Source organism: Psammomys obesus, unplaced genomic scaffold (genome assembly GCF_907164565.1).
Source record: "Psammomys obesus unplaced genomic scaffold, mPsaObe1.curated_primary_1811, whole genome shotgun sequence".
In the NCBI taxonomy this organism is placed as follows: domain Eukaryota; kingdom Metazoa; phylum Chordata; class Mammalia; order Rodentia; family Muridae; genus Psammomys; species Psammomys obesus.
Window position 1 is genome coordinate 1651714 of NW_026596326.1, and position 26587 is coordinate 1678300.

General features: G+C 46.8%; 1 protein-coding gene and 1 pseudogene across 1 annotated transcript; one reads left to right on the forward strand and one right to left on the reverse strand.

Moving 5' to 3' along the window:
* The first annotated feature begins 909 nt into the window (after positions 1–909).
* On the forward strand, positions 910–16585 carry Btnl9 (butyrophilin like 9). Its single transcript, XM_055597198.1, has 9 exons — positions 910–1015; positions 3252–3599; positions 4918–5199; positions 9806–9934; positions 10556–10588; positions 12088–12108; positions 12328–12354; positions 14930–14956; positions 15914–16585. Exons 1-9 carry the CDS (start codon positions 910–912, stop codon positions 16549–16551), a joined length of 1611 nt encoding a protein of 536 aa, XP_055453173.1. The 3' UTR covers positions 16552–16585.
* Positions 16586–25292: 8707 nt separating this feature from the next.
* Positions 25293–26182, reverse strand: LOC129669093 (olfactory receptor 2M7-like; annotated as a pseudogene).
* Positions 26183–26587: the final 405 nt, after the last annotated feature.

Consider the following 26587-nt stretch of genomic DNA (forward strand, 5'->3'; position numbering starts at 1 on the left):
CCCGCAGGAGGCTCAAGCTTTTTCCTTGATGTTGGTTCCTACCGTTGCTCAAGCACAAAGACTGCAAAACCTGCTTTAAATCCTACAACTAAATAAAGAAGCTGTGTGAAGAGACTGTGCACTCCCAGATGCACCGACCACACGAGACTCACTGGCTGTTAGGCTTAGATGCTAACACAGGAGACTTGGAGCTAGAGGAGGCAGCCCTGTGTGGGCTGAGTCTCCGTCTTCTGGACCACAGGATGGAGAAGGGATTGCCAGATGGCCTATACGCATCACTTGGGTCTAAAAATACTAGAAAAAACAGGGAGTGGCTAGCCCCCCCCCCCCGCAGAAGATCAGAATGGATAAAATTGTCCCAGAATGTCCCAAAAGTTGGCAAGCCACCACCAGATAAATACACTCTACCCTGGAATGAAACAGCTCTCTGTTCCTCTGTTTTATGAACCTGATGTTCCAGGGCAAAGAAAAGGTGTACACAAGTGGTCAGTTTCAGGAAGGGAGATAAAGCTGCATTTGAGATTCTTCAGAGATTTCCCGTTCTCTGGGGAGCGTCACTAACCCAGAGGAGGGTGACACCGAGTCTCCACACAATGTATGGCTCCATTCCTGACTCTAAACAATACTTGGCTTCCTCTGAGACCCCTCAGCCCTGTCCGTTCACAGCGCCGTGAGTTCCAACTAGCCCAGTGATAAGAGCCTGGCCTGGTAAAATTAGAAGCAGTTCTCACCTCTCACCTCTCACCTCCCACCACGGATTAAAAGCCATGGGCCTGATGTGGAACTCCAGAATCCGAAAATAACTAACTAACTAAGACAACAGCAGATCTCAGGCCTGCTGGGTGATGGCTCACTGGTCACGTCACCCAGCCTGTTTATTATTTCCTAGGTGGCCCTCACTGCTGACAGATGGCAGACTTCTCAGTATTCCTGGGGTTTCTGAAGCAAGTGCCTTGGTGCAGCAGCGTCTTCTTCACCCACCTTCTCTTCCTTCAGTTGGGGGAGGTGAACTCAGGTAGTGTATTTCTTACGCAGCCGTATTCAGCCTGGTAGGGTATGAGCACCTAAACTCTGCCCTTATCTCCGGAGGTGCCCGGTAGGAGTGGGCCCTTTTAACACAGCCCCAGACCACACTAATTGCTAAAATGCAAACATATCCTTATGCACGGTATTGGATTTTTGGTTTTTTTGGTTGGTTTATTTTTATTTGCTTTTTGTTACTATTTTGTTGTTTTGCTTTCCAGACAAGTTCTTGCTCTGCAGCCTAGGGTGGCCTGGAACTCAAATTCCTCTTACCTCACCCCCCCCCCCCCCCCCCCCCCCCCCCCCCCACCCCGGTGCTGGGATTACAGTTCCATTCTACCATTCGCTGCTTCTGTACCAGTTGTTAAAGGACCACACCACTTGATGGTTTCCCATATACACTTCCCAGGAGCAAAGACAAGCACTTGCAAAGGCTTGGAAAAGGCTTTCTCTGGAAAGCCTTGCAAAGTACACATTCCCTGGGAAGAAACTAGATGGAGGATAAAAATGAGACAGTGGAGAGGGGGTGGGGGAGCCAGAGAGATCTCAGATGTGTGAGAAAGACAGTTGAAGAAGCCCTAGAGAGGGAACCTAGTAGGAAAACGATGGGTTGACCGGGATTCATCCAGGAGGCAAGATATTTTGTCCAAAATGACACAAAGCAAGAACCTTCCACAATCTATGGGCAAAGCAAAGGATGACGAAAGAGATTTAGGGTGTTTGAGTTTGAGGAAGAAGTTTTAGCTGAATTTGGAAAGAGACTAATTTGAGGATAGCAGAGGGACCACTTGGTGACACTATGAAAGAAGAAAAAATGATTGAAAGAAAGATCATGAAAGGTCTCTTAACAGCAGGATTCACTAGGCATTTAGGTACTAAAGTAAAAAGGGCAGAGATAACTATAGATCGTGTTTTTACACATTTTTATGGATGCTGTACATGTGTGCTCTATTGATACACACTGTGAGAACTGCCTCCCCTGGCTGCTTTACTGTCGGTTTGACACAACTCAGAGATATCTCAGTGGAGGGAAGCACACTTGAGAAAATGTCTCTACAGGATCGACCTGCACGCAAGCCTGTGGCATTTTAAAATTAGTAACTGACACAGAAGGGCCCAGCCCTTTGTGTGTTTATACACCCTGGGCAGGTTGTCGTGGGGTCCGTAAGAAAGCAGGCTGAGCAATCCACAGAGAACAAGACGGCAGGCAGCATTCCTCCATGGTCCTTGCTTCAGTTCCTGCCTCCAGGTTCTTGTCTGGAGTCCCTGCCCTGTCTTGCCTGTAAGGTGAACCTTTCCTCCTCAGGTTACATTTTGGTCATGGTGTTTATCATGGACAGAATAAGAGAAACCACTGCTATGAGCCGTATGACTTCTGTCTTTCAAGATCTTTCTCTTGGTGCCCTTACCCAAACATGCAGTTCTCTCTTTTATATCATAGGCATATCATATCATTTTCTGGTCTCACGCGTTGAATTTAGTATGTTCCTCTGACCATATTTACACATCTAAATAGCATCTATTCTTGATTGATTCAAACGAATAACTAGTCCAGTCCTGCACAGAGCACCTGGTTGTAATGTGTGTACACGGGTATTTTGATTCATACTCTGGGTTTTTTCGTGACAATTTCTTCTCAAGGAAACCACACAACTTATTCTTGGAGGGCATCTCTTCTTTGTTATTTTGAATAGTTTAGTGTAGATTTCTGATCTACAAAAGGAAGTGGCAACAGAGCTAAAAAATCTGGGCACTGGGGTCTTTTCTGAGACTGATACTCCAACCAAAGACCATTTATGGAGATAACCTAGAACCCCTGCACAGATGTAGCCCATGGCAGCTCAATATCCAAGTGGGTTCCCTAGTAAGGGGAACAGGGACTGTCTCTGACATGAACCCAGTGGCTGGCTCTTTGATCACCTCCCCCTAAGAGGGGTGCAGCTTTGCCAGGCCACAGAGGAAGACAATGCAGCCACTCCTGATGATAGACTAGGGTCAGAAGGAAGGGAAGGAGGACCTTCCCTATCAGTGGACTGGGGAAGGGGGATGGATGAAAAGGAAGGGGGGAGGGTGGGGTTGGGTGGGAATGAGGGGGGGCTGTAGCTGGGATACAAAATGAATAAACTGTAATTAATATAAAAATAAAAAATTTAAAAAAGGAAGTGGCTTTTAAAAAATTACGTTTGAAGTGGGTTGATCTTTGCCATTGTTTTGGGCTGTTGTCCTAGAGGAGGTCAAGGTGCTGGGCCCTGGAGAATCCATTTTGGCCCTCGTTGGGGAAGCAGTGGAGTTCCCCTGCCACTTGTCACCGTACCGGGACGCAGAGCACATGGAGATCCGCTGGTTCAGGACCCAGGCCTCCGACGTGGTGTACCTGTACCAGGAGCCCCAGGGTCTCTCCAGCCCGCAGATGGCGCAGTTCCGCAACAGGACCGTATTCGAAGCCAACGACATTGCGGATGGCAGCGTGAACCTGCACATCCTCAGCGTGGTTCCCTCCGACGAGGGCCGGTACGGGTGCCACTTTCTTTCCGAAGACTTCTCTGGTGAAGCTACGTGGGAGCTGGAAGTAGCAGGTACGTTCCGGAGCCAGGAGCCAGCCAGGAGCAGAGAGAAGGTGAAAAGGATCGGATTGGGTAGAGCTGCTGTGTACTCAAGGAGACAGAATCGGACGGAGAATCCTGCAGATGGAAAACAAACAAACAAACAAACAACAAACAATCAAGCAGACAAACTCAATGTGTTAAGATGTTGAGTGAGGCATAAAGGGATATTTTAGAGGTCTAGTGCTTGCCTAGCACAGGCTGGGTACGATTCTATTCCCAGTAGCAGGGGCCGGGGGGGTGGGGGTGGGGGGGGGCGGGACAGGGGCGGGGTGAGCGAGAGAAAACCTTTTTGTATGTGTGAGCCATTTAGTTTTTATAGCTGTATGCGTGAGGGGCTACTGACAGGAACAGGGATGACACAGATGTAATGGCATTATAGAAAAGCCCACCCCATGGTTGACTACTCACAAAAACTGTACTCCCCTTTCCCCCCATTTTTATTCAATTTACATCTCGGTCATAGGCCCCTCCCTCTTCCTCCCAGTCCCACCCTCCTTCCCTTATTCCCTCTCCCCTATTCTTCACAATAGGGGACTCCACCCACCCACCCAGACACCGACAGAGCTGTTTTATTCCTGTGAAGACTGAGTTTGTCTTCCTCCCCTAAGGCCTGGTAGTGAAGTCCCACAGGGAAGAAGAGATCAAAAAGCAACAAGGTCTATGTAGGCTTGGTAAAGGTCTTTTCCCAATCTGTAGACTGCCGTTCGGTTCTATTGATAGTGTCCTTTGCTTTAGAGAAGCTTTTCAGTTTCACGAGGTCCCATTTATTCATTGTTGGTCTTAGAGCCTGAGCTATTGGTGTTCTGTTCAGGAAGTTGTCTCCTACGCCAATGAATTCAAGGCTCTTACTCACTTTCTCCTCTAGCAAATTTAATACATCTGGTTTTGTGTTGATGATTAATGACACATGATAGCGAGATAGATAACAGAGCTAGCTCTATTTGACTGTGAAAGAACTGCATATGCCATAGGCATTTGAGATCTAGTGAGAAATAATGGAGAAAAATCTACTGGAATTCTGGGTGAGACAATTCTTCATTGTATTGGAATCATGTATTGTACAGTATAACTAAATACACATAGCCCTCCTCTGCATATTTCCTTATCTCCCTGCCTAGTCCAAACTGTCATGGGCAGTTCAGAGTTGGAGGACTGCAAGCTCACATATGTGTTAAGAACAGTCATAATCCCTGACCCCTTATGGTGACCTCAGATGGTGAACAGTGCCATAAATGTCATGCATAGCTTCTAGAAGTGAGAATGACCTTTCCAAGTTCTGCTTTCCCAGGGCTGGGCTCAGACCCACACATCTCCCTTAAGGGCTTCGTCGAAGGAGGCATTCAGCTGCAGTGCAGTTCCAGTGGCTGGTACCCCAAGCCGAAGGTTCAGTGGAGAGACCCCCAGGATCAGTGCCTTCCTCCAGAGTCTGAAGCCATAGTCAAGAATGCCCAGGGCCTGTTCAGTCTGGAGACATCTGTGATTGTCCGGGAAGGGACTCACAGCAATGTGTCTTGTACAATCCAGAACCCCTTGCTGGCCCAGAAGAAAGAGTTTGTGCTCCAGATTGCAGGTCAGTCAGTAGTCACTGGCTCACACACATCCTAATCATCAGAAGTTCTGTTTTGATTGATCCAGAGGTGGTCTGTGAGGACACAAGGATTCTGAGGCCTTGGCTGAGTGTGGGATGGGTTGACTTTGAAACCTGAATCTATTTGGCTAAGAGTAATTCTCTGAGAGGGCAGCTGATGACCAAGTAGTGGGTAAGAAGACCCAGGGGAGCAACATTTCTAGATCAAAGGCCACTCACCAAGCACATAGAGACCAGGATGGGCTCTCATCTGTTCCTAACATCACCCCTCAAACCACCATTTGTAGAGCCCCAATCCCTGCCCTCTGGCTCCCATCCCAGTGAGGGGTTCTGATGACAAAGTGAGCAAATAATACCATGCCTGAGGAGGCAGTAGTGCTAAAGAGAACTGAGAAGCAGAGAGCGGCGCCTGGGAGTAACATCACATATCGCTGGGTTACAAAAAAGTGACTCAGGGTTGAAATTTCAACCATTGCTTGGTTTCAAAGTCTATTGTTTTAATTTTAATTTTATTTTCTGAGCATGGGTGTTTTGCCTGCATGTGGTTCTGCACACCACTTGAGTGCCTGGTGCCCTCAGAGGCCAGAAGAGGTCACCAGAGGCCCTGGAATTGGAGTTACACATGGTTCTGGGCCTTCACTCGTGTGCTGAGAAGCAGATGTAGTTCTTTCGGAATAGCAGCAAGTGTTCTTAACTGCTGAGCCATCTCTCAAGCTCTCAATGTCTTTAATGTTTTAAGCACTGAAGACAAGTCAGACCTATGAGTTATTTTTCCATAAGTCCAAATTAATAGTTATAACAGAAAGCACCATCTTCCTTTGTATCAGGCAGATACAACCACTGCACACCCGACCTCAAGACAGACTGGAACTTGCCCTTAAATAGGATGGCTTGACTGTGTCATTTGTCATTCACAGTTATTCTAAATTCCTCTGGTAACTAGGTAATGAGAGGAATCTGTGCTAGCTCTCTTTATCTAAAAGGAAATTAAGGCAAGCATGAAGTTACGACCTGGAGATGGACCTAAAGTTAAATTCCCAAAGAACACAGGGATGTGGGTATCTTGCTCTTGATATTTGCAGGCCAACTAGATAGTCCTGAAGAACAACAGTCGTAGGTTATAAAGCTATCAAGCTTGTTCAGCTTTCAAATAGACTTACTTGCCTCTCAAAGGAATAAAGAATTTACAAAAAGTTTCCTAAAGCGAACCTTAGAGCTATGAATTTCTTTTAGTACCAGGAAAAACTTGGATTTTCTGCTTTCTTTCTTCTTGGGTTTCCTTTCTAGATCTGTATGTATCTAAATTTATATCATTTATAGTCTATTATTAAGCTCACATATGTAGACCTTTAGAGCTGTACATACTTTCATATGTCCACCACTGTTAACAGTTATCAGGTAGAGAGACCACAGGGGCTGGAATGGAGGGCCTACATCTAGCCACCAAGACAAGGAGACAGCAGGTTGCACGGTAAAAGCTGTATGTAAAAGATAAATCCGGTGTGTCTGACACTTTCATACAAGACAGTAAAAACAGAGTTCTAGAACACTAACATTTCAAAAAAGACCAAAACTGCTAAGCAAAATAAACCAGAACCAAACCAGAGTCAGTAGGCACTGACTCACATTCGTCTTTCTAATCAGAAAGCTCCCTGTGCATTGGGACAAAACACTATGTGACTTCACTTACATAAGTACCCAGAATAATCGAGTTCATATAGACAGAGTGTAATTGTGGTTATGAAGAGCCTAGAGGCCAAACGTGAATGCGGTGTTCAGTGGACAGCCTGGGACAATGAAAACTTTCTGGAAATAGACACTCATGATAGGTACACCACAGTGAGGGTGTACTTAATGTTACTCAACCGAACAGCATGGCTAAGATGAGGGCTGGGGTGTGGCTCCTGGGTACAGTGCCTATGACTCATATAAGAGCCCAGAAGAACATTCAGGGCTCTTAACCACTAAGCAATCTCAGCCTTAACTTACCATAGTTTTTAAAGGTTAAAAATATTTTTAAGAGAAACACCCCTCAAAGATAAGGCATTAGCTTTGAATGATTAGGTCACAGGGACACAAAAGTATCAATGACACGTGTTTTCTGCTCTAGTTTTGTCTGCTCTAGTTATGCTCTAGTTTTGTCTCATCTTTTCATCTTCTGGCCACTGTGCGGGCTGCCCTGGGCTACATACAGAGCCAAGCTGCATCCTGCCCTTGGGGCTTGCTTTAGTTAGGGTTTTATTGCTGTATGAAGGGAAACATTTAGTTGGGGCTGGCTTACAGTGTCCGAGTTTAGTCTGTATCCTCACGGCAGGAAGCATGGTCGAGCACAGCCAGACATGGTGCTGGAGGAGCTGGGAGTTCTACATCTGAAGACAGCAGGGAAGAGAGAGAGAGAGAGAGAGAGAGAGAGAGAGAGAGAGACAGACAGACAGACAGACAGACAGACACTGGACTGACTTGAGCTTCAGAAACCTCAAAGCTCATTCCCAGTGACACACTTCCTCCACAAAGGTCATACCTCCATTAATGCTACTCCAAATAAGCCTACGGGGGTCATTTTTTATTTTAGTTGTCTATTTATACCTCTCTCATATATTACAACCCAACTTCAGTTTCCCCTCTCGCCTCCTCTTCCAGGGGATTTCCCGAGCTCTATCTAATGTCTGGCTGTGGGTCTCTGCATCTGTTTCCATCAGTTGCTGGGTGGAGCCTCTCTGATGATGATTATACTAGGCTCCTGCTGTGTACCTATCATCAGTGTCCATTTCCAGAAAGTTCTCATTACCCCAGGTTGTCCACTGAACACCTCAAGTTGCAATAAGACTAGGCACCTCCCCTCATATTAAGGCCGGATGAGGTAAACCAGTGGGAGGAAAAGGGTCCCAAAGCAGGCAAAAGAGTCAGAGACAGCTCCCGCTCTTCCTGTTAGGAGTCCCACAGGAAGAGCAAGCTACAGGATCACAGCATATATGCAGAGGGCCTAGGTCAGTCCTATGAAAACTTCATGATTGGTTGTTCAGTCTCTGGGAGCTTTGATGGGCCCAGGTTAGTTGATTCTGTGGGTTTTCTTGTGATATCCTTGGCCCTCTGGCTCCTATAAACCTTCCTTCCCCTCTTCCTGGGCATTTCCCAAGTTCTTAATGTTTGGCTGTGGGTCCCTAAATCTGTTTCCATCAGTTGCTAGATAGAGCCTCTTGGTTATGTTAGGGTGCTATCTATGAGTAGGGCAGACTATCGTTAGGACTCATTTCACTGACTTTTTTTTTTCCTTGCCAGTCATGTTTGGTTCTCTCCTAGGTGTCTGGGCTATCTGGCCACTGGTTCCTGGCCCTCCAGACAGTGTCAGGGGAGGGCTCCCTCTCATGGGTCTCTAGCTGGACCAGTCATTGGTTTACTCCCCCAATTTCTGTGCCACCTTTACCACAGCACAACTTGTAGGCAGGATGCAATGTAGGCAGAAGGTTTTGAGGCGTGGTTGGCGTTATGGTGGCCATTTTCATTTAAGCCAGCACAGGGCTTCTTTGGGTTGCTGCCGTGGCTAAGCAACTATTGGCTTTGTTGGAATTCCCCCAGTGGTGTGAGAACTGAGATCTGCGCACTCCCCAGCCAGGTAGAAGAACTCCCTGTTTTTCAAAAACAAAACACTTTGGATACAGGGTTCATTCAAGTGTAGGATCAGAGCTGGAGAAGTGGAGCTGTGGTTGGCCACTTGTAAGTGGTGATGAGGGGAAGAGCAGCCACTGTGGTGGCATCCGAATCCACTGGGGGAAAACAGAGACTTAGACTCGATTTAAATTTACATTAAATGAATTAATTCTTACGGCTAGCAGCCTTAGAGCCAAAGAGCATGCTGTGAGAAAGTGGGCAGAGGTGAGGGGGTGACGAAGATTCGGTTTTAAGGGCAGACATCAAAAAGGTGTGTATTACAACTCTCCGTGGAGTCCACAGCTGCAAATGTTTTACTTCCTGAAGTTGTTTTTTACTTTCCTGTTATATAGTAATAAAAAGACCGTTTCACCCCTCTCCCATAGGGCTGTGGAGCTTTATAGAAGCAAAGGCAGTTAGTGCCTGGCAGCCCGTTATCCCGCCTTATCTTACCTCGCCTGCAGGCCACTGGGTTCTCCCTGGCATTCCAGAACAAAAGGTCAGCGGCCCTTAAGGGATGCCTGGCTCCATTTACGTCTCTCTAGTCATCGCGGGGGCCTGTATAAATTATTACTTAGATCTTGGCACTCTAATGACTGGGATAGAGCAGTTCGTTTGGGGCAGGCGAAAGCACAATGCCATCAGGTTAGGGCTGGCTGTCATCTCCCCTTCCAGGCCCTAACATTTATCTTCAGTTCACAGCCTTCGCTTCTGCCACACTAGTGAGTTCTGCCATTGAACCTGATCCTACTGGGAATGAAGGCTCTGCAGCTGCCTTCATGTCTAGTTCATACTGGCCATAGAAGCTCCCACTGAGCTTGTAACTGACTGCCCTAAGGCCACTGCAGACTTTCTGTGAAGTGGGGTCCAAGATGGTCTTGTTTCAGTGGTCAGTGGGACCTGAGTCAACACAACTAAGGCTGTGTGGCCTGTTTTGCAGATGTGTTCCTACCCAGACCATCCCCCTGGAAGAAGGCATTCCTGGGAACCCTGGTGGTCCTGCCGCTCAGTCTGGCTGTGCTCACAATGCTGGCGCTGCAGTACTTCTACAAGCAGCGGCTCACCCAAGGTATGAGCAGGCCCAGAGCTGGAGTTTCTCCACAGTGGTACAGTCTGAGGGTCTGGGCCAGGTTCATTTTCTCTGACAGTTAAAGAACTAAAAGGCAGGAAAGAGAAACCTGAAGCACAAGAGGCAGCAGCAGAGAAACCTCAACCACTGCAGACAGAATTGGCAGCTGAAAGGGGTAAAGAAACACACTCAGGCAAAAAACACTCAGAGAAAAAGACCCTCCGTGGAGCTAAGGAGGGAAAACATATGTTCTCTTCCAGAGGGCTGGGCTTTCTGCCAATTTTCCTCCCCTACTCTAGGGCTGGTCAGTCTGAGCACAGACAGGATGGTTGATTGGTCTGCAACTATTGTGTGACAGTATCCTAATCAGGCCTTGAACTTGTCTCAAGTCAGGAGGTTGAGGAAGAAGCTGGTCGCTTTGGAAATTTGCCACCTGTTACCTAGCGTGGTCCCTCTCCCTGTCTGCCTACTGGAAAGGAGAGTCTAACTCCAGCCCCTCAATAGGAAAGTGGGAGGGGAGAGGATGAGGGGGGACACAGAGGCAGAAGGCAACCCAGACTGAAACTAGCTCTTGACACACACAAGCACTACTGAGCTCTTCCCATCCATTCTTCCTTTCAGAAAAGCTGATGGAGCAGGGAGAGAAGGACCGAGGTAAGCCAGGGGAGGTGTCCTCTGCCCCCCCCCATCCCGAGCAGTCCTTGAGGAGTGGGAGGGGGCACCCAGAACTAGCAAGGCGGAGAGAAGTACTGGTTTTGCTCCTGCTGACTGTGTCCAGGCACCCGGGCTGGCTCCCAGGTGCACACCTTGTGGGGAGGGCCCTATGTTCATAGTGCGTCTTGTCTGGCCGTCCCCCACTCTGAGAACACCCTTTTTCCTTCTGTCTCCAGGAAGACTGACTGCACGGTTGGGTAAGTGCTGGGTTCCTCACCGCAGGGCAGGCTGCAGGACAAGTGGGCTTAACTGGCCACCTCTGGAGCAGAAAAGGGCAGTCAAGTGACTAGGCTCCTCTGAGGAAGAGAAAGGTGACACCCATCTGGTTCTCCATCCATCCTTGTGCTCCTCTCCTCCCTCAGTCGGACTGGGCTGGGCTGCCTATGGGTGCCCCACTTCAGAGCTCATCCCACGGGAGAATGTCTGAACATGCCCTGCTGGAGTGTTTACTCCCTCTAGTTCACCTTCCTGGAATAGATCTTTCTCTTTTACCTCAAATGCCACTGTAAAGAATGACCCCTGAACTTGTGGTAAGTTGGGAATATGCTGTTAAATTACTTTTCCTCTCATTGGAACACACCAACCTAACCCATGGAGGGGTGTGGTGTAGCAGAGGGCTGTGCAAAGGAAGGCACCGTGGCGAAGGCTGGCAATGCCAGCATTCCACTAGGGAGGCAGACCCAAGAGGCTTGGCAACTTTCAGGCCATGCTACACAGCACATATATGCTACATACTCTGTGTCAAAAAAAAAAAAAGGAGGAGGAGTGACGCCTAATAAAGGAGAGATGGAGAAGGCCCCCATAGTTAGAATGAAGACCCAGAGAACCACAATTTGACTGCCCTGTCCTGACAAACGAGACGGGTAGAGAGCTCTGTCTTACCGTCCACCCAATCCTACCCAACAAGACCACTGCAACGAGTCATCAACATCACAGCCTGAATTAGTATGTGGATTGCTTCTAAAGAGCACGGGAGGTGGAGAGACGAGAGGAGTGTGTTCTAGGGGCAAAATAAAACAAACAAACAAATAATTGTGATAGCCTTCTTATCTTTAAATGAAGTATTCAGCAAATGACCTCAAGAGCCACATAGGCTGTGCCTGGGCTTATTCATGGGTTTCTGTGACCCCCCTCCCCCCCAAAAAAAAAACCACACACATCAGGAAAATCTTGTGGTTTCAGAAAGAATGAACCTTTCTCCAACCAGGTTGGAACCTTGGGAAGAAACCCTTTAGAAACAAGCTTGTTTTCCCTCCCTGTCCCAGTGCCTATTGGTTTCTTCCTCTGAAATGGAGCTAGAATAAAGACCCTGGAATGATGAGGTGAGCCTCATTCTACAGGGCAAGGTGACATGGAGGACAGAGTTGCAGTCAGGAGTGGTTTGAGATTAGGGGATGTGTTTGTATTGGAAGGTTGATGCTCCTCTGTTTTGCTTGCAGAGAAACTTCAGGCAGAGCTTGGTAAGTGCCCTCCCCCCCCCTCAGAACCGTTCCTTCCTGTCCCCTGTTTGCACCTGGTTGTTTATATACCCTCACATGTCCCTACGAAGTATGACACCAGGCTGGAATTGTGGGTGGTGAGGAAGGGAGAATTAGACACCTGTGGCACAAAGTGTGCTGTGGGGTCCTGACTTTCTAATTCCCTTTTTTGTTTCTTTCTTTGTTTGTTTACTGCTTCAGACTGGAGAAGGTCCGAAGGCCAAGCAGGTGAGTAAAGCCCATTTCTCCTCCACTGTTTATCACTGGGCTCCCTGACTTCTGTGATGAAATCCCAACCTTCTAAACCTACTGTAAACTGAAAATGTCCTAAGGTGGAAATGCATTTGATATAGCTACCTGTGATATAACTACCAAACATTACAGGTGAGCAACACAGTGCAGGCGTTTTGGGTGGGGACCTTCTGAGCATGTGGCTTAGGCTATGACTCACTGTGGCTTCCCAGCATCACCATAGAGTAACACAGCACCTATCAGCAGCCTGAGAAATATCAAAATTTTAAGCATGGTTTCTAATGAATACATGTGGCTTCCACAAGCATTGTAAAGTCAAACAAACAAACGAAAACCACCCAAAAACGTGAGTCAAGTTCTCATTAGCCAGCTACTCTCCGTCCTTACAGCATCACAGTTTCTCTGGTGCTTCATATGCTTCATGTGCTGTGCGTATATTTTACTTGGTAGAAGTCAGACCCATGCTTCACTTTTATATTTATATTCATTGCCCCAAGGCTACATTGTTTCCAATCCTGCTTAACCTTAATGAGTGAAAAGTAAATAAATAAAAAGATATGACTGGTCCTGGGTTTTGGCACGAGATGAATGAAAAAAAAAAAAAAGAAAGAAAGGAAAGGACATGACTTAGATAAAAGGGAGAGGGTAGTCAGAGGCAGGGGCATCTGGGAGAGTCCAGAGTGGACATGACTCTGAGCCATGTGAGGACCAGGGGAAAAGAGAGATGTGGAGAGAGAGGAACCAGGTACAGCAACCAGGAGGTCCCAAAGAAAGCTGGTAACCAAAATGGTTGGATTGTATAGGGAAGGGCAGCTGAGGGAAGGGATGGAGAAGTTTAGGGTACGGGGTGGGATAATCCAGCCATACCCTGTGAAAGGTAGGGACTGAGGGATGCTGGGAGAACCTGGTAGCCAAGTTGGTTTTGATATGTTAAATAGGCATACATATATATCCTTATTAATATGTATACATATATTATTGACATTAAACAATGGATTCCTTTTGCTACTATGTCATTTGCTGTCCACATTCCCCTTAGGCTTAAAGAGGGATCGTTACTTGAAGAAGGATCGATAAAGGTTATTTTTTAATAATTTATTTAATATTTATTTTATGTGCATTAGTGTGAGGGTGTCAGATCCCTTGGAATTGGCATTACAGACAGTTGTGAGCTGCCATGTGGGTGCTAGGAATTGAACCGAGGTCCTTTGGAACAGCAGACAGCACTCTTAACCACCAAGCTGTCTCTCCAGCCCCTTGTTAAAGTTTTAATTAATCAAACTTTTACCATATGGCTTATGCTCCTGAACTTCTGTTGAAAATCTTTGCTAAGGATGCCAGAAAAATACTGTCTTATAATTTATTTTATTAATCCGTAGTGCATTTCTCAGCTTTCTATTAGTGTCACATAACTCCTGATGGAGTCAACTTACAATGAGCAAAGGTCACAGTCTCACAGGCCACTTGGGCCTGTGGGAAGGCAGCACATGGCAGCAGGGAGTTGGGAACTGTGGTGGAAGCTGCTGCTTGCCTCGTGGTAGGCAGGAAGCAAGGAGAGAACAAGGAGAGGCCAGAGTCTCAATACTCCGCAGAATGCCAGAAGGCTTTCAACTTGGCTGCCCCTCTTAAAGAGTCCACATAGTGCAGAGCTGAGGACTAAGCCTTTATCTCAGGGCCATGAGAATGTTTCAGGTCCAAACTGAAACATGTTTCATGTATACGTCATTAATCCTGCAGAATTCCCCCACAGGCTGGCTGTGAGGTAAGAGTCCACTGATTTGTCAGTGTGCACTGAATGGGACTTCTCAATGCCACATTTCCCCCGTGAGGCAAGGTTTCAACTTCAGTGCATATTCAGTCCAGACGGGCTCACCTTCCCGCTTGCTTGCTTTCACTATTACGGCTTTTATAGCCTCAGGAAGTTCAGCTTTTCCTTCCCTGTATCTACTTCCCTTTTAAAGCTAATGAACCTTTAAAAATATAAATTTACACAGTTCCTTTAAACATCCTCAACCTCACTTAGACAAATGGTTTTAAAATTTATAGGCAAACTAACATTGAACCAACATGTTGCTAGAACTGAGCTGTTCCATGTAAGAAGAGCTGTGTAGCATTACAATTCCACTGGGCGTTCTGATTGGGTGCAGGGTTAAACCCCACCCCATCCCCAATGCTCTGAAAAGTGCCTTCTGTTGTTTTGGATCAACCCTTTGTTCCAAAGCAGAACAAGCGAAATGGTCCACCCTAAAAGAAGAGGTGGGGAGGGAAGGCACTTTAGAACAGAGGCCAGCTCAGCGGGGCAGAGATAAGTTTTATTTCCATGCTTTAGGGCACCCAAGTTCCTTGCCCCTGTGTTCCATCTTCCCAGTGTATCTTGAGGTTTCACACCGCTTTGGTAGAAGCCAGCACTGCCCATTAGATCGCTGTGCAATCAAAGCCAGAGCTGCGGGATGAGGTCACTTAGTTTGTGGACAGCTCGTGAGCAAGGCAAGCCACCCTTGGGATCCCTGAGTAGCTCTCTGAGCCCCTTCTCCTCTCTCTCTGGTTTCAGAGTGGAGAGCAGCCCAGCAATACGCAGGTAAGTAACTGACGCTGCCGAATGTGAGGGGTTGGGTCTTGCGCAGAAGGAATGGGGAGGGGTGTGAAGCCAGAGGAAGGGTTTTTCCAGGAGCCAGGTCCATATCCTAGAAATGAACACATTATACATATAGCATGCCGCATAACGGTCACATGTGCGCACATGTTCCATACCCAGCTGTTCATACATGGGCCCTGCTTCCTGGGGTTTACTAGGTTCGTTTCCTAAGGGCAGGCGGGCTGCTTCTGGGATCTGTTTGCTGGAGAAAAGGGCAGAGTCTGACAGGAACCTCTCAGATCATTCCACAGAAGGGCTCCTCAGGCAGTCATAATGATACCTATCTGAAATCCCAGTGCTTGGCAGAAGCATCAACCTAGGCTATATAGGGAAAACTTGTCTCAAGAAACGGATGGGCGGGTAGGTGGGTGAGTATCCTCCAATTTCTCAACAATCAGGTGGATGTGTTTGGGGCATGGGTGTTGAAGTGCTGGTCACTGGATTAGGTGATCTCAGAGGTTCCCTGTAATTTTAAGAGTGCTAAAGTTGTTGAAAAGTGGAGACACAACACTGATGTTCAGACAGGGTGGTGGGACCAGTGGAATCAAGCTGCAAACACCTATCTCCTCATTCATTGCTCAAGGCCTGGCGCCATCCTAGTGAATCTACCCATGAACCATTTAGGAACTCAATGGGATTTAGGAACTTTCCCGTTATGAAAAGAATGGTCTGCATTCCGCTCTGGGAAGAGGGATGGTTGACGGGGGAGGAGAGAAGGGAGGCGTGGGGGGGTGAAGAAGTGTTACAATTCCCGCAGTTGTTCCAACCGGGAGAAGAGGAGAGGGGAAATGAAAAAAAGAGAGGAGAGAGCGGGAGAGTAGATAGGAGAAGAATGGAGGGCAGAGAAGGGGAGGCTCCCGAACCTTTCTCCTCCAGCACTAACCCTACGTTTCTGCTCAGTGGACGTGACCTTGGATCCCGCCACGGCCCACCCTAGCCTGGAGGTCTCCAAGGACCGCAAGAGCGTGTCCTCCCGCCCGGGGGAGGCCAGCACCGCGGCGGGCGACCCGCAGCGTTTCTCGGAGCAGACGTGCGTGCTGAGCCGGGAGCGCTTTCCTAGCGGCCGCCACTACTGGGAGGTGAACGTGGGCCGGCGCAGCCGCTGGTTCCTGGGCGCCTGCCTGGAGTCGGTGGAGCGCTCGGGGCCCGCGCGCCTCGGCCCCGCGGCGGGCTACTGGGTGATGGGGCTTTGGAACGGCTGCGAGTACTTCGTGTTAGACCCGCAGCGAGTGGCGCTGTCGCCGCGCGTGCCTCCCCGGAGGGTGGGCATCCTGCTGGACTACGAGGCGGGGAAGCTGTCCTTCTTCAACGCGTCCGACGGCTCGCACATCTTCACCTTCGCCGACGCGTTCTCGGGGGCGCTCTGCGCCTACTTCAGGCCCCGGGCCCACGATGGCAGCGAACACCCGGACCCCCTGACCATCTGCTCTTTGCCGGTTAGAGGGCCACGGGTCCTGGAAGAGAACGACGTTGACAACTGGCTACAGCCCTATGAGCCCTTGGACCCCGCCTGGGCTGATGAAGAGGCCCTGCCATGACCTCAAGGCCCGGTCCGAGCATCTCCCCGAACTAACCCCAACCCCCCCGCCCCCGACAGCGACAGCGCTTTGCTCTCCTGCAGCCAAAGCTGGACGGCTGGAGGACAAAGAGTGCGTTTTTGGCCCGCGCAGCTGCGTGTACATAATTATCTTTAAGGAGCGTGGGCAGATAAGGGATCATTTGTGCTTGTAACAGGATTCTGGAGGAGGCACTTGTGGGAGACGGGTAAGAAAACAGAAGCTTTTGCTGATTTGTGTATATATTTCCTGTATTTTGTGTGCTTGTGTGTGTGTTCCGCAAAAAGTCTAGAAGTAATGACATTTCATAAGCAATGAGTTCGACCATGGCTCAGGTCTGAGTTTTAAATATCATTTCCTGCTGAGACTAAATGGGAGAAATGGCCGATTCCAGGGCCGGGGTAGAGAAAGCCCAAAGCTTGGACCATTTTGTGCTATAAAGTAAAAGTCAGAGACCGACGGGATGCTGCGCGGTTCAGATCTGCTGTGCAAAATGGGCGGCGTGGTTAGTAACTGTGTAGCGCACACTTTAAAACGCGAGTGGATGTTATGAGTTCTCACCATGAAAAAAAAAAAAAAAAAAGGAGGTGAGGTATTTATAATATGCCAGTTGACCTTGGTTTAGCTATGCCAGAATGCACACAGGTATCAAAACGTGCTGTCCACCATAAATACACACAATTTTTGTCTGTCAGTTAAAATGAGTAAATAAACATGAATGCTAAAAGAATAAAAGCAAAAATACATAGCTACAGTTTGTGGTGACTTCCTGACCGCAATGTATGTGGAAATTTGAACTTGGAGGTTAATGATTGGAGTGACGTGGCTGGGGTAGGAGGTCAGTGGCAGGTCAGGGACATCGCACATTTCAGCAGGGCGGGATGAGGGTTCCGGAACGCAGTATCACCCTGAAAACATGCGCACAGGTGACTTGCAGACCGAGCAGGCTGTGTGTAGAAGTATCTACGTATGCACATACGTAGTAACAATTAACTTTTAAAAGGCTGCGGATTTGGGAGAGAGCAAGAAGTGGTGCGTGCAAGGACTTGGTGGGGGAGAGGAAAAGGAAGGCAGGAGTGATGGATTTTTGTTATAATCTCAAAAATTAAAAACAACAATGCAGTATCAAGTAGTAACCAAAACCCAAATGCATGAGTCAATGCCAACACTTTATTTCTTTTTCTTTTGTTTTTTTTTTTTGGGGGGGGAGGGGGGAGCTTTAAGAAATAATCAAATGAAACCTTTCTAAAAAAAAAAAAAGAATGGGGAGGATGGAGTGAAAAAGCTGTTAGCTTTATTTATATCACGGAAATAATTGGTATAGACAAAAAGAACAACGGATGCTAAACTCATTAGGCAAAATCTATTGAAAGAAGAATGTTTTCATGGTCTTTAGTAGCAATCTTACATACTCTTAAAGTAGGGGAATGGAAACATGACTGGAAAAAAAAGGGCAGTGAAATGATTCCTAGTGATAGTCACAGGCTGGAGCCTGGCGTAACTGTCACCAGAGAGGCTTCATCCAGCAACTTATAGGAGCAAATGCAGAGACCTACAGCCAAACATTAGGCAGAGCTCAGGAAATCCCCTAGAAGGTGGGGAGGAAAGTTTGTCGGAACCAGAAGGGTCAAGAACACACACAAGAACATGGCCCACAGAATCAACTAACCAGGGTTCCTAGGGGCTCACAGAGACTGGATACAAGAACTGGAGGGAGAGCCTGCATGGGTCTGACCTAGGTAAACGGGTCTACATATACTCTGTGACTGTGTACTTTGATATTCTTATGGGGCTCTTGAAAGTGGGGGTAGAGTCTGTCTCTGGTGCTTTTGCCTCTCTGGGGGCCATTTCCTCCTACTGGTTTGCCTAGTCCAGCCTTCACCTGAGGGGCTGTGCCTAGTCTGACAGCATCTCATTAGGCTATGTTTGGTTGATATCCCTGAAGAGAAACAGCGGGGGAGTAGATTTGGGCAAGAGGGGAGGTTGGGGGGCAACTGGGAGGAGAGGAGGGAGAAAATTGTGGTCAAAATGTAATATATGAGAGAACAAACACTATTTTTAAGCAGGGGAGGGGCTTCAGGACTCATCATCCTCCTTCTGTTCTTGGGAGTGCTTTTTCCTTTAAGAAGCTGTCTCTTGTTCCTACTCTGTTCCTAACTTAAAAGTCATCTCCTTCCTGAGGTTGCCAGGATTTTCATTTCATCTGTGCCAGTTTGCTTGAAACTCTAAAAAAAAAATGTCTTTGGGCTTCCTTTAGGAAAAGTAGAAGGAGGAGGAGACAGAGAAAAGTCCTATTGCGACGACAACCTACAAGATGAACCAAGTGATGACATTTCCATTTTCAAGGATGAGACAAGACATTAGGTCAAAGGAAAATGAATAGGAGCCCAAAATACTAAAACAAACAAACAAACAAGCACAAATCTTAAGTGAATATTGATTTTATGAGTGAAATGTTAGTGCTGTCATGATGCCGGGAAACATTGCTCTTCTCAGACACCTGTTGAGAGCTTTAGAGACAAGCATGACGGCTAATTCACTGTCAGGTGAACACACACAGAGAAAGCAAAGGTGATGATTGGTAGTGACTCCAGTTAGCTCATCGGCAGGGGCTCAGTATATTTTGCAGTAGGCTGTAATATGTTTTTCCTCCTGCCCTATGCTCCTGGAATAGCGACTCATGAGAGTAAATTATTGTTTTACAAATACCTAGACCGTATATCTAGTCAGGCTCTTCTCTGACTAGTTTATAACTTGAAATAATCCATTTATTCTTATCTACATTCTGCTGTTTGGCCAGTAGCCTGGGCTCAGATGCCACACGTCCATCTTCCTCACATCTTGCCTGCTGAATCTCGCTCTACTGTCTCTACTCCAGAACCTTCTCTGCCTGCCAGATGTCCCACCTATTTCCTGCCTCAGCCATAGGTTTTTATAATTGACAGGCGTTGCATTCCTACAGTACACAAGAGATTTATTCTACAGTTGGCTTCAAGTCTGCCAGATTCAAAGAGTTGTATTGGGGGGGGGGATAACAAACCAAAAGAAAACAGACTCAAAAGTTGAGTGATGGTCTCTGGAGGGGAAATGGTTGGGGACTGTTAATGTTTCAAGTACCTCTTCATAGTTTTAAATGGTCAGAAGCCTGACTGATTAGTTCTGTAGTGAGAGGGGAAAGCTGCTTTGTTGATGTTGGTGAGAAAGGTTCTTACTATGTAGCCTAGAGGGTGGAAGCCACCTATTTGTTACTATACAAGATAAACTTATTCATACTACCCAATATTATAATGCCATAATTTTTATGGTACAAATGTTTTAGGGGCCTGTATGCTCATATGTGTGTGTGTGTGTGCGTGTGTGTGTGTGTGTGTGTGTGTGTGTTTGTGTGTTTGTGTGTGTGTGTGTGTGTGTGTGTGTGTTGGTGTGCTTGTCTGTATATATGTGAAGGCCAGAGGCTGACTTTGGGGTACCTCTCTCTATCACTCTCTTACCTTATGTTTTGAGACAGGGTCTCTCATGGAACCTGAATCTTACAGACTAGCCAGACTGGATAAACGGTTAGTAAGCCCCAGAGACCTACTTGTTCCTGCTTTCCTTCCCCCAGCACTGGCCTTACAGAAGAATGCCACTACACATGGCTTTCGAATGGGTGCAGAGGACGCAAACTTGGGTTCTTGTTCTTGCAAAGTAAACTGAGCCATTTTCCTGATCCCATAATGGGAATTTTTGTTGTTATTGTTTTACAGAGATAATGTACTGCAACTAAAACAGCCAACCCATGCTTTTTCCTTCTGCCTTAGGTTAATAGGAAATAGTCACAAGAAAAGGAGTGTCGACCAAAGTACTAGTGGAGGGAACTCTTGAGGGGATCTCATGACCAGAGAGACCACTGTGCTGACCTACATGTTGAGGAGACTTCATAGTATTTATTGATGTTTTTGGACCAGCCTTCCTAAAGGGCAGTTTTCCTGTCCAGGTGATTTGGATTAACTCTTTAGAGAAGGGACAATAACATGTCTTTGTTTTCTTACTAGAAAGCCATGGTCCCCCAAAAAATAAATGTAACAGATTAAAAGGAATTAAAGAATAAATTTATAAAATAACCTGTTTTGAGCTAGAGAGATGGCTCAGTGGTCACTTGCAGAGGACCCAGGTTTGGTTCCCAGCTGCTACATGGACGCTCATAGTCATCTGTAACCTGCAGTTCCAGGGAACCAGATACCCTATTCCCGTGCCCTAGAGGGCACTAGGCTTACATGATGAACACATAGAAACACACAGGCAAACACTCATCAACATAAACTTTTTTAAAAATTTTACATTAAAATAACCTGTTTTGCCAGGAAGAAAAAAAAATAAAATTAGTTATAAAACAAGCTGCAAAAAAAATTAGTTATAAAACAGGTTGTAGGCTGCAAAGCCCTACAACCTCCACTAGCCTCCCTCTCCCATGGGGATGTCAAATCGTCAAGAGTGACAAATGTCATGTGTTCCCCTTCCTTGAAATTAGTGTTTCTATGGACACAGGAAGTGGGGTCCCAAGCTGACTATGAGGGAGAGCCTGCCAATGACCTTTAAGCTCCCTAATTTCTAAAAAGATGTTGACATTAGGAGTGCAATCTGGAAAGGTGCAGATTCAAGCAATCTTGAAAATGTGTTCATAGGGTTACATTTACATTTGTAAACCACAGTGGTGAGTGGAGCAGGCTACAAATTACATCGCTTGGTAATCAGGGGTTTGGATTGGTGTGTCAATAGTTAACTGTGTTCTAAGGATGGATTGGGTGCCTTCTCAGTGTCTGGGTAGTTTAGGGAAAGAGATCTATGTACTGCTGAGGTTGTACAGCTGTAGTTCATGGGTTGACTCACATTGGGGTTGGGGTGGGCTGGGTGTGAGATTTACACCTGATTTACAAAGGCTTTCTCCTTGCGCTGGAGAAGGAGCTCAGTGGTAGAACGCTTGTCTAGCATGTAGGGGGAGCTAGGTTTGGTGCCCAGCATTGGATTAAAGAAAAATACAAACAAACCAAATAACACGCAGAGCCCCTATTCCATCATAAGCATGCCAAGCTACTGCTAGTCTATCTTGATGACAACAAGGTAGAAAATCCTTTTTATCTAAACTTCAAGACATGTTCAGAGCTATTTCCTGCTGGTTATGTTCCTTTCTACCCAGATACAAATTCCATAACCTCCCACTCAAATCACTGCAGGAAATTGAAACAGGTCAGCTGGGTAAGTTGGTACATACCTATAATCCTAGCATGTGGGCAGATAATGAGGTCAAGGCCAGCCTAGGTTATATAGGATCCGGGTCCCTGGATCCCAAACACAAACAAATCAACCCAGGGCAACTCTTCTTTCTCTTCTTGTTCAGATCTCTAACTCCTCACACTGGCTTACTAGAACCTACAGAGATGGGTGTGGTTCCCTTTGGCCAGCAAATTCTCATTCTCCCTCTGTCTCTCCACTGTAGAACTCCCTTTCAGCTGCCTCTTCTAGCTAGAACACTTTGAATTATGGCCCAGACACTAAACCCTCTAAGGGCTGGATCATGTTTCCTACTTTACCATTATCTCCACACGCTACCTGACGTACCACAAGGTGCAGAGGAACTTGTGGAGGTCTCTTGTGTGCTGGAATAATTATGTATAATGTTTCTTTTGGTTCAATGTATTTAAAGGAGGTCTTTACCGAAAATGTGGATCAAAGAATTATATCTTGACCTGGATATGGTGGCACATACCTGTAATCTCAGCATTTAGGAGTCGGGGTACTGAGGCAGGAGAATAGAATGATCATAAGTTCAAGACTAGACCTCATTTTCATACTGAGATGAGACACTATCTCAAGGACAAAAGACCCGAAGAGTACTTCCTAAGTTGCCCCTGAATATTTGTCTTTATAGGTGTCTGGTGTAGAAGCCCATGTCTATACACATAGAAGAAACAGAAAGACCAGGCATTTGAGGTCGTTGTTGGCTATCTAGAGAGTAGGAGGTCAGGCAGGGTTCCACAAAGCACTATCATCTCAAACAAAGCAAAGCAATACAAAGCACTTGAAACAAAAATTAAAGTGTAATGGGGATTCCTGTCTGCAGTGGTCTCGTCACACGTCATTTCTCTTTCTCTTTTGGCTGCAACCATAAAGAAACATTCTGGGTCTGTGGCTTAGCTTGACATGGGGTTCAGTCCTTAGCATTGCCCCCCAAAATCAGTCTGCCCATGAACTCTCTTGATTGTCAGATGCTAAAGCTGCAACCCTTTAATACAGTCTCTCATGTGATGACCCAACCATAAAAATCCTTTCATTGCTACTTCATAACAGTAATTTTGATACTGTTATGAATTGTAACGTAAATCTTGGTTTTTGCTGATGGTCCTTGGGAGTAGCAACCCACAGGTTGAAAACTACTGATAGAGAGTGGGTTATATTCTCTGTACTTCCCGTAGCTTAGACTTTGGTTGTGAGAGATTGCCACATTCCATCTCGGGTCTTTCCTAATGTGTGTACACAACCACCACTTGATACACCTGTAATACATATCATGTTTACTTGTTACTTATGTCTACAGGGAGGAAAAAAAATCAACCTAGGAATCAATATCCTGTGACTTTCTTATAATTTCCACAGCTTCATTCCATGCTTAAGGTACAAAGCCCCAGCTAAGAGTGCAGCTCCATGGTAGAGCCCTTGCCTGAAGTCCAACACACAAATAGCAACAAACATACAAAGATAAATACATGATAAAAGAACAAAGGCAGGTGAGCATCTGTAGTTCTCCAACAGGGAACACCCCAAGGCGATGAAATAAAGTCTGGACTCCTAACGTGTTACATTAAGAGCATAATGTGTGGTTTCCTCTGCCTCGATTCTTCACATGCTCCATGACTTTGCTAGAAAATGCTGAATTAGCCCAGAACGCCAGAGTGTTTGCAGAGCAACTGTGCTGCCCACCATTAGCTGCCCGCCAGCTTCATGCTAGACAACACTTCTCACGTGTGAATTATGATAATCGTTGCCAAGCTTGTTCTGCAGAATCCTGATTATGTCTTTTGCTGCCTCAGAACCCTTGAGCACATTCTGCTCAACTCTGCACATGGCTGTGCTGACCTTTTAAGAAACGTGTTCTGGTCTTATCAGGACTGGCTGCATTGGCTTCCTCTGTGGTCTCCCCTATCAGTGGGCTTGGAGAGGGGCATGGAAGAAGATGAGGGAGGAAGGGTGTGATTGGGAAGGAATGAGGGAAGTGGCTACAGCTGGGATACAAAGTGAATAAACTGTAATTAATATGAAAAATTAAAATTAAAAAAAAAGCAATGTCTTCTTCAGGACTGCAATGCCCAGTTAACTTGGCTTATGGCCCACTGGAGCTGGCATGTGCTTCTTCCACCTTGACTTTCTGCTTTCTTGTCAACATAAACAGTGCATGTCCTCCAGCCTGTCATCAAGCAGAGATGTTTACACAAGACAGTGGCACCAAGTGAGGAAAGTTCCTGATGAAAGTCCAACTCCAGCGCTCACTTGCCCGTCAAGTACAAGGTCGCAAAGCTTGCACATGAGACGACAACCTTTAGAGACCATGGCCATTTTCAATGGACAATTAACATTCCTCAGCTCATGCCCCCTAGAGTTAATAAAAGCCTGCTTTCCCCTTTTGTCCAGTGAGCAGCAGCCTGGCCTGGACTGAGGCTCAGAGCTCTTTTCAGCTGTAGTTGAGGTCACCCAGATCAGACTGATGTTGCAACACCATTTGCCTGTTTTGCTTGTAATGTGTGAACTGGTCTCATTTCTATTGTCCTGTTACAATGTCCTTCTGTCCAGTATCAGTCCCAGTGACTTCAAAGGACACTGGAGCCCAGGTCAGCCAAAGCAACTCATTGAAAATCTGCCTTTTAATAGAAAATGTAAAGTATGATTGTGGAAAGATACAAGCTATATTTTTTAACAATGAGACAGTTAAAATGGAGTTTCACAGAGAGTAAATGCCTAGAAACTCTGTGGTGATTTTATCAACAATAATGGTTGTACAGAGGAGGAAGGTGAAGTCCACAGAGACATGACCTTGCCCAAAGTTTCTCAATTCTTACATAAACCAAGCTCTGTCTTCCACATTTCAATGTGCAGGTGAGTTGTGAAGAGCTTTCCAGTCTTGAGTCACCGTGGTTTCTTTGGGTTTGTTTCCTTGTTTGTTTGTCTGTAACAGGGCCAGCTCGTGACTTGGGCTTGGAACTCAGTGTATTGGTGAGTATTTCTGGCTCTCCTGCCTCTACCTCAGAAGAGCAAGGATTACAGTCAAGGGCTAACACGTCTGGTTCAGGTGCTGGGGATGGAATCAAGGGCTTTGGACATGCTCAGTAAGCGCTCTACCAACTGAGCCACATCTCCAGCTTAGCATGAAGCCTGCAGGGAAGGCCGTGCCTGCCAACCTCAAGACAACATAGACAGGGTGTCTGCTGGTTCTTAAATCACAGTGGGCTTTGGATCCTCAAGATGGTGGTTCTCATAGGAGGAGAGGGTGGTATGAAGCTAACAAGAACCTTTGTTAGTCTGTCATCCTTTCAGGGGTCCTATATGTTCACAGGTCACTCTCAGCCCACAGCCTAGTCCTACCTAGCCAGAGAGGCCCCAAACAGCATAAAGGAAAAATAGGGATGACAGAGCCTGGACGGAGGAAGGGTCAGATAAGACAAGCAACTAGAGCAAGATGTGCAGGGGATTGGCTACATGCCCCACCTCCCCAACATCTTCCTCAGGGCACTGGTTACTTCCCTATTCCTCAGGCTGTAAATGAGTGGGTTGAACATTGGGGTGAGGATTGTGTAGAAGATGGAGGTGGCTCTGTCTCCCATTGGTGTTCTTGCTGAGGCCCGCTGCATGCAGCTAAATATGGCTCCCCCGTAGTAGAGGCCCACCACAGCCAGGTGGAAAGAGCACGTGGTGAGGGCCTTCTGTTTCCCCTCGGTGGAGGGCATCCTAATCACAGCTGTGAGGACCAGAGCATAAGAAGCCACAATGATCCCAAGAGGAAGCAATAACATTACCACACAGCATGCATAGATGAGGTCCTCAAATAGTGAGGTGTCAGCACAGGAGAGGCGCAACAGGGCAGGAACCTCACAGAAGAAGTGGTCCACCTCTAAAGATCCACAATAGGGGAAGCTGATGCCAAGGCCAGAAAAGAGCAGGCTTTCCAGTTCATGAGCACTGGGTACCTCAGTGGGTGGCAGACAGCCATGTGCCTGTCATAGGCCATGACTGCCAAGAGGAAGCACTCAGCTCCTCCTACTGTGACCACAAGGAAGATCTGAGATGCACAGCCCCCCAGGGAGATGAGCTTCCGGCCTGAGAGAAAGTCGGCTGCCATCTTGGGCACCACTGTGCATGTCATAGTCAAATCCATGATGGAGAGCTGGCTGAGAAAGAAGTACATAGGGGTGTGCAGGCGTCTGTCTGCCTGGATGAGCATCAGGAGGAGGGTGTTACCAAGCACGGCAGTCCCAAAGGCCAGAAGCACCAGGGAGAAGAAGAAGGAGTCATAAGGTGAGTGGCTGAACAGGCCTGCAAGGAAAAAGCCGGACAGGGAGGAATGGTTCCAGAGCTCCTCTGACATGTCCCTGAGAAACAAATAGAAAAAAAAAAAAACAAAAAACAGTTTATTGGACATCTCAGTAGCATAAAAGAAAATATTCTCTTTCCCAAAGGCAGAGACTAGCCTTATAACACTGTCCTATCCTTTCCTCCTGCAGTAAAAATTCATTTCTCTCGGCTGCTTTCAAGAGTGAATTATCCCTTATTTCTGTTGATGGAGGAAGGAATGAGGATGCAGGCAGAGAACTGGAGAGCAAAGGTAGAATCGGCGGTAACTAAATGGCAGGCTGGGAGCAATAGCTTTAATAAAAGGGGCTTTAGGTTTAAGAGACATGAAAATAAAGGATAGGAGGACCAAGAGACAGAAGGAGAAAGAAGAGCCGATGAAGGGGTAAAGGTTATACAATTAAAAATGAAAGGCTGACTT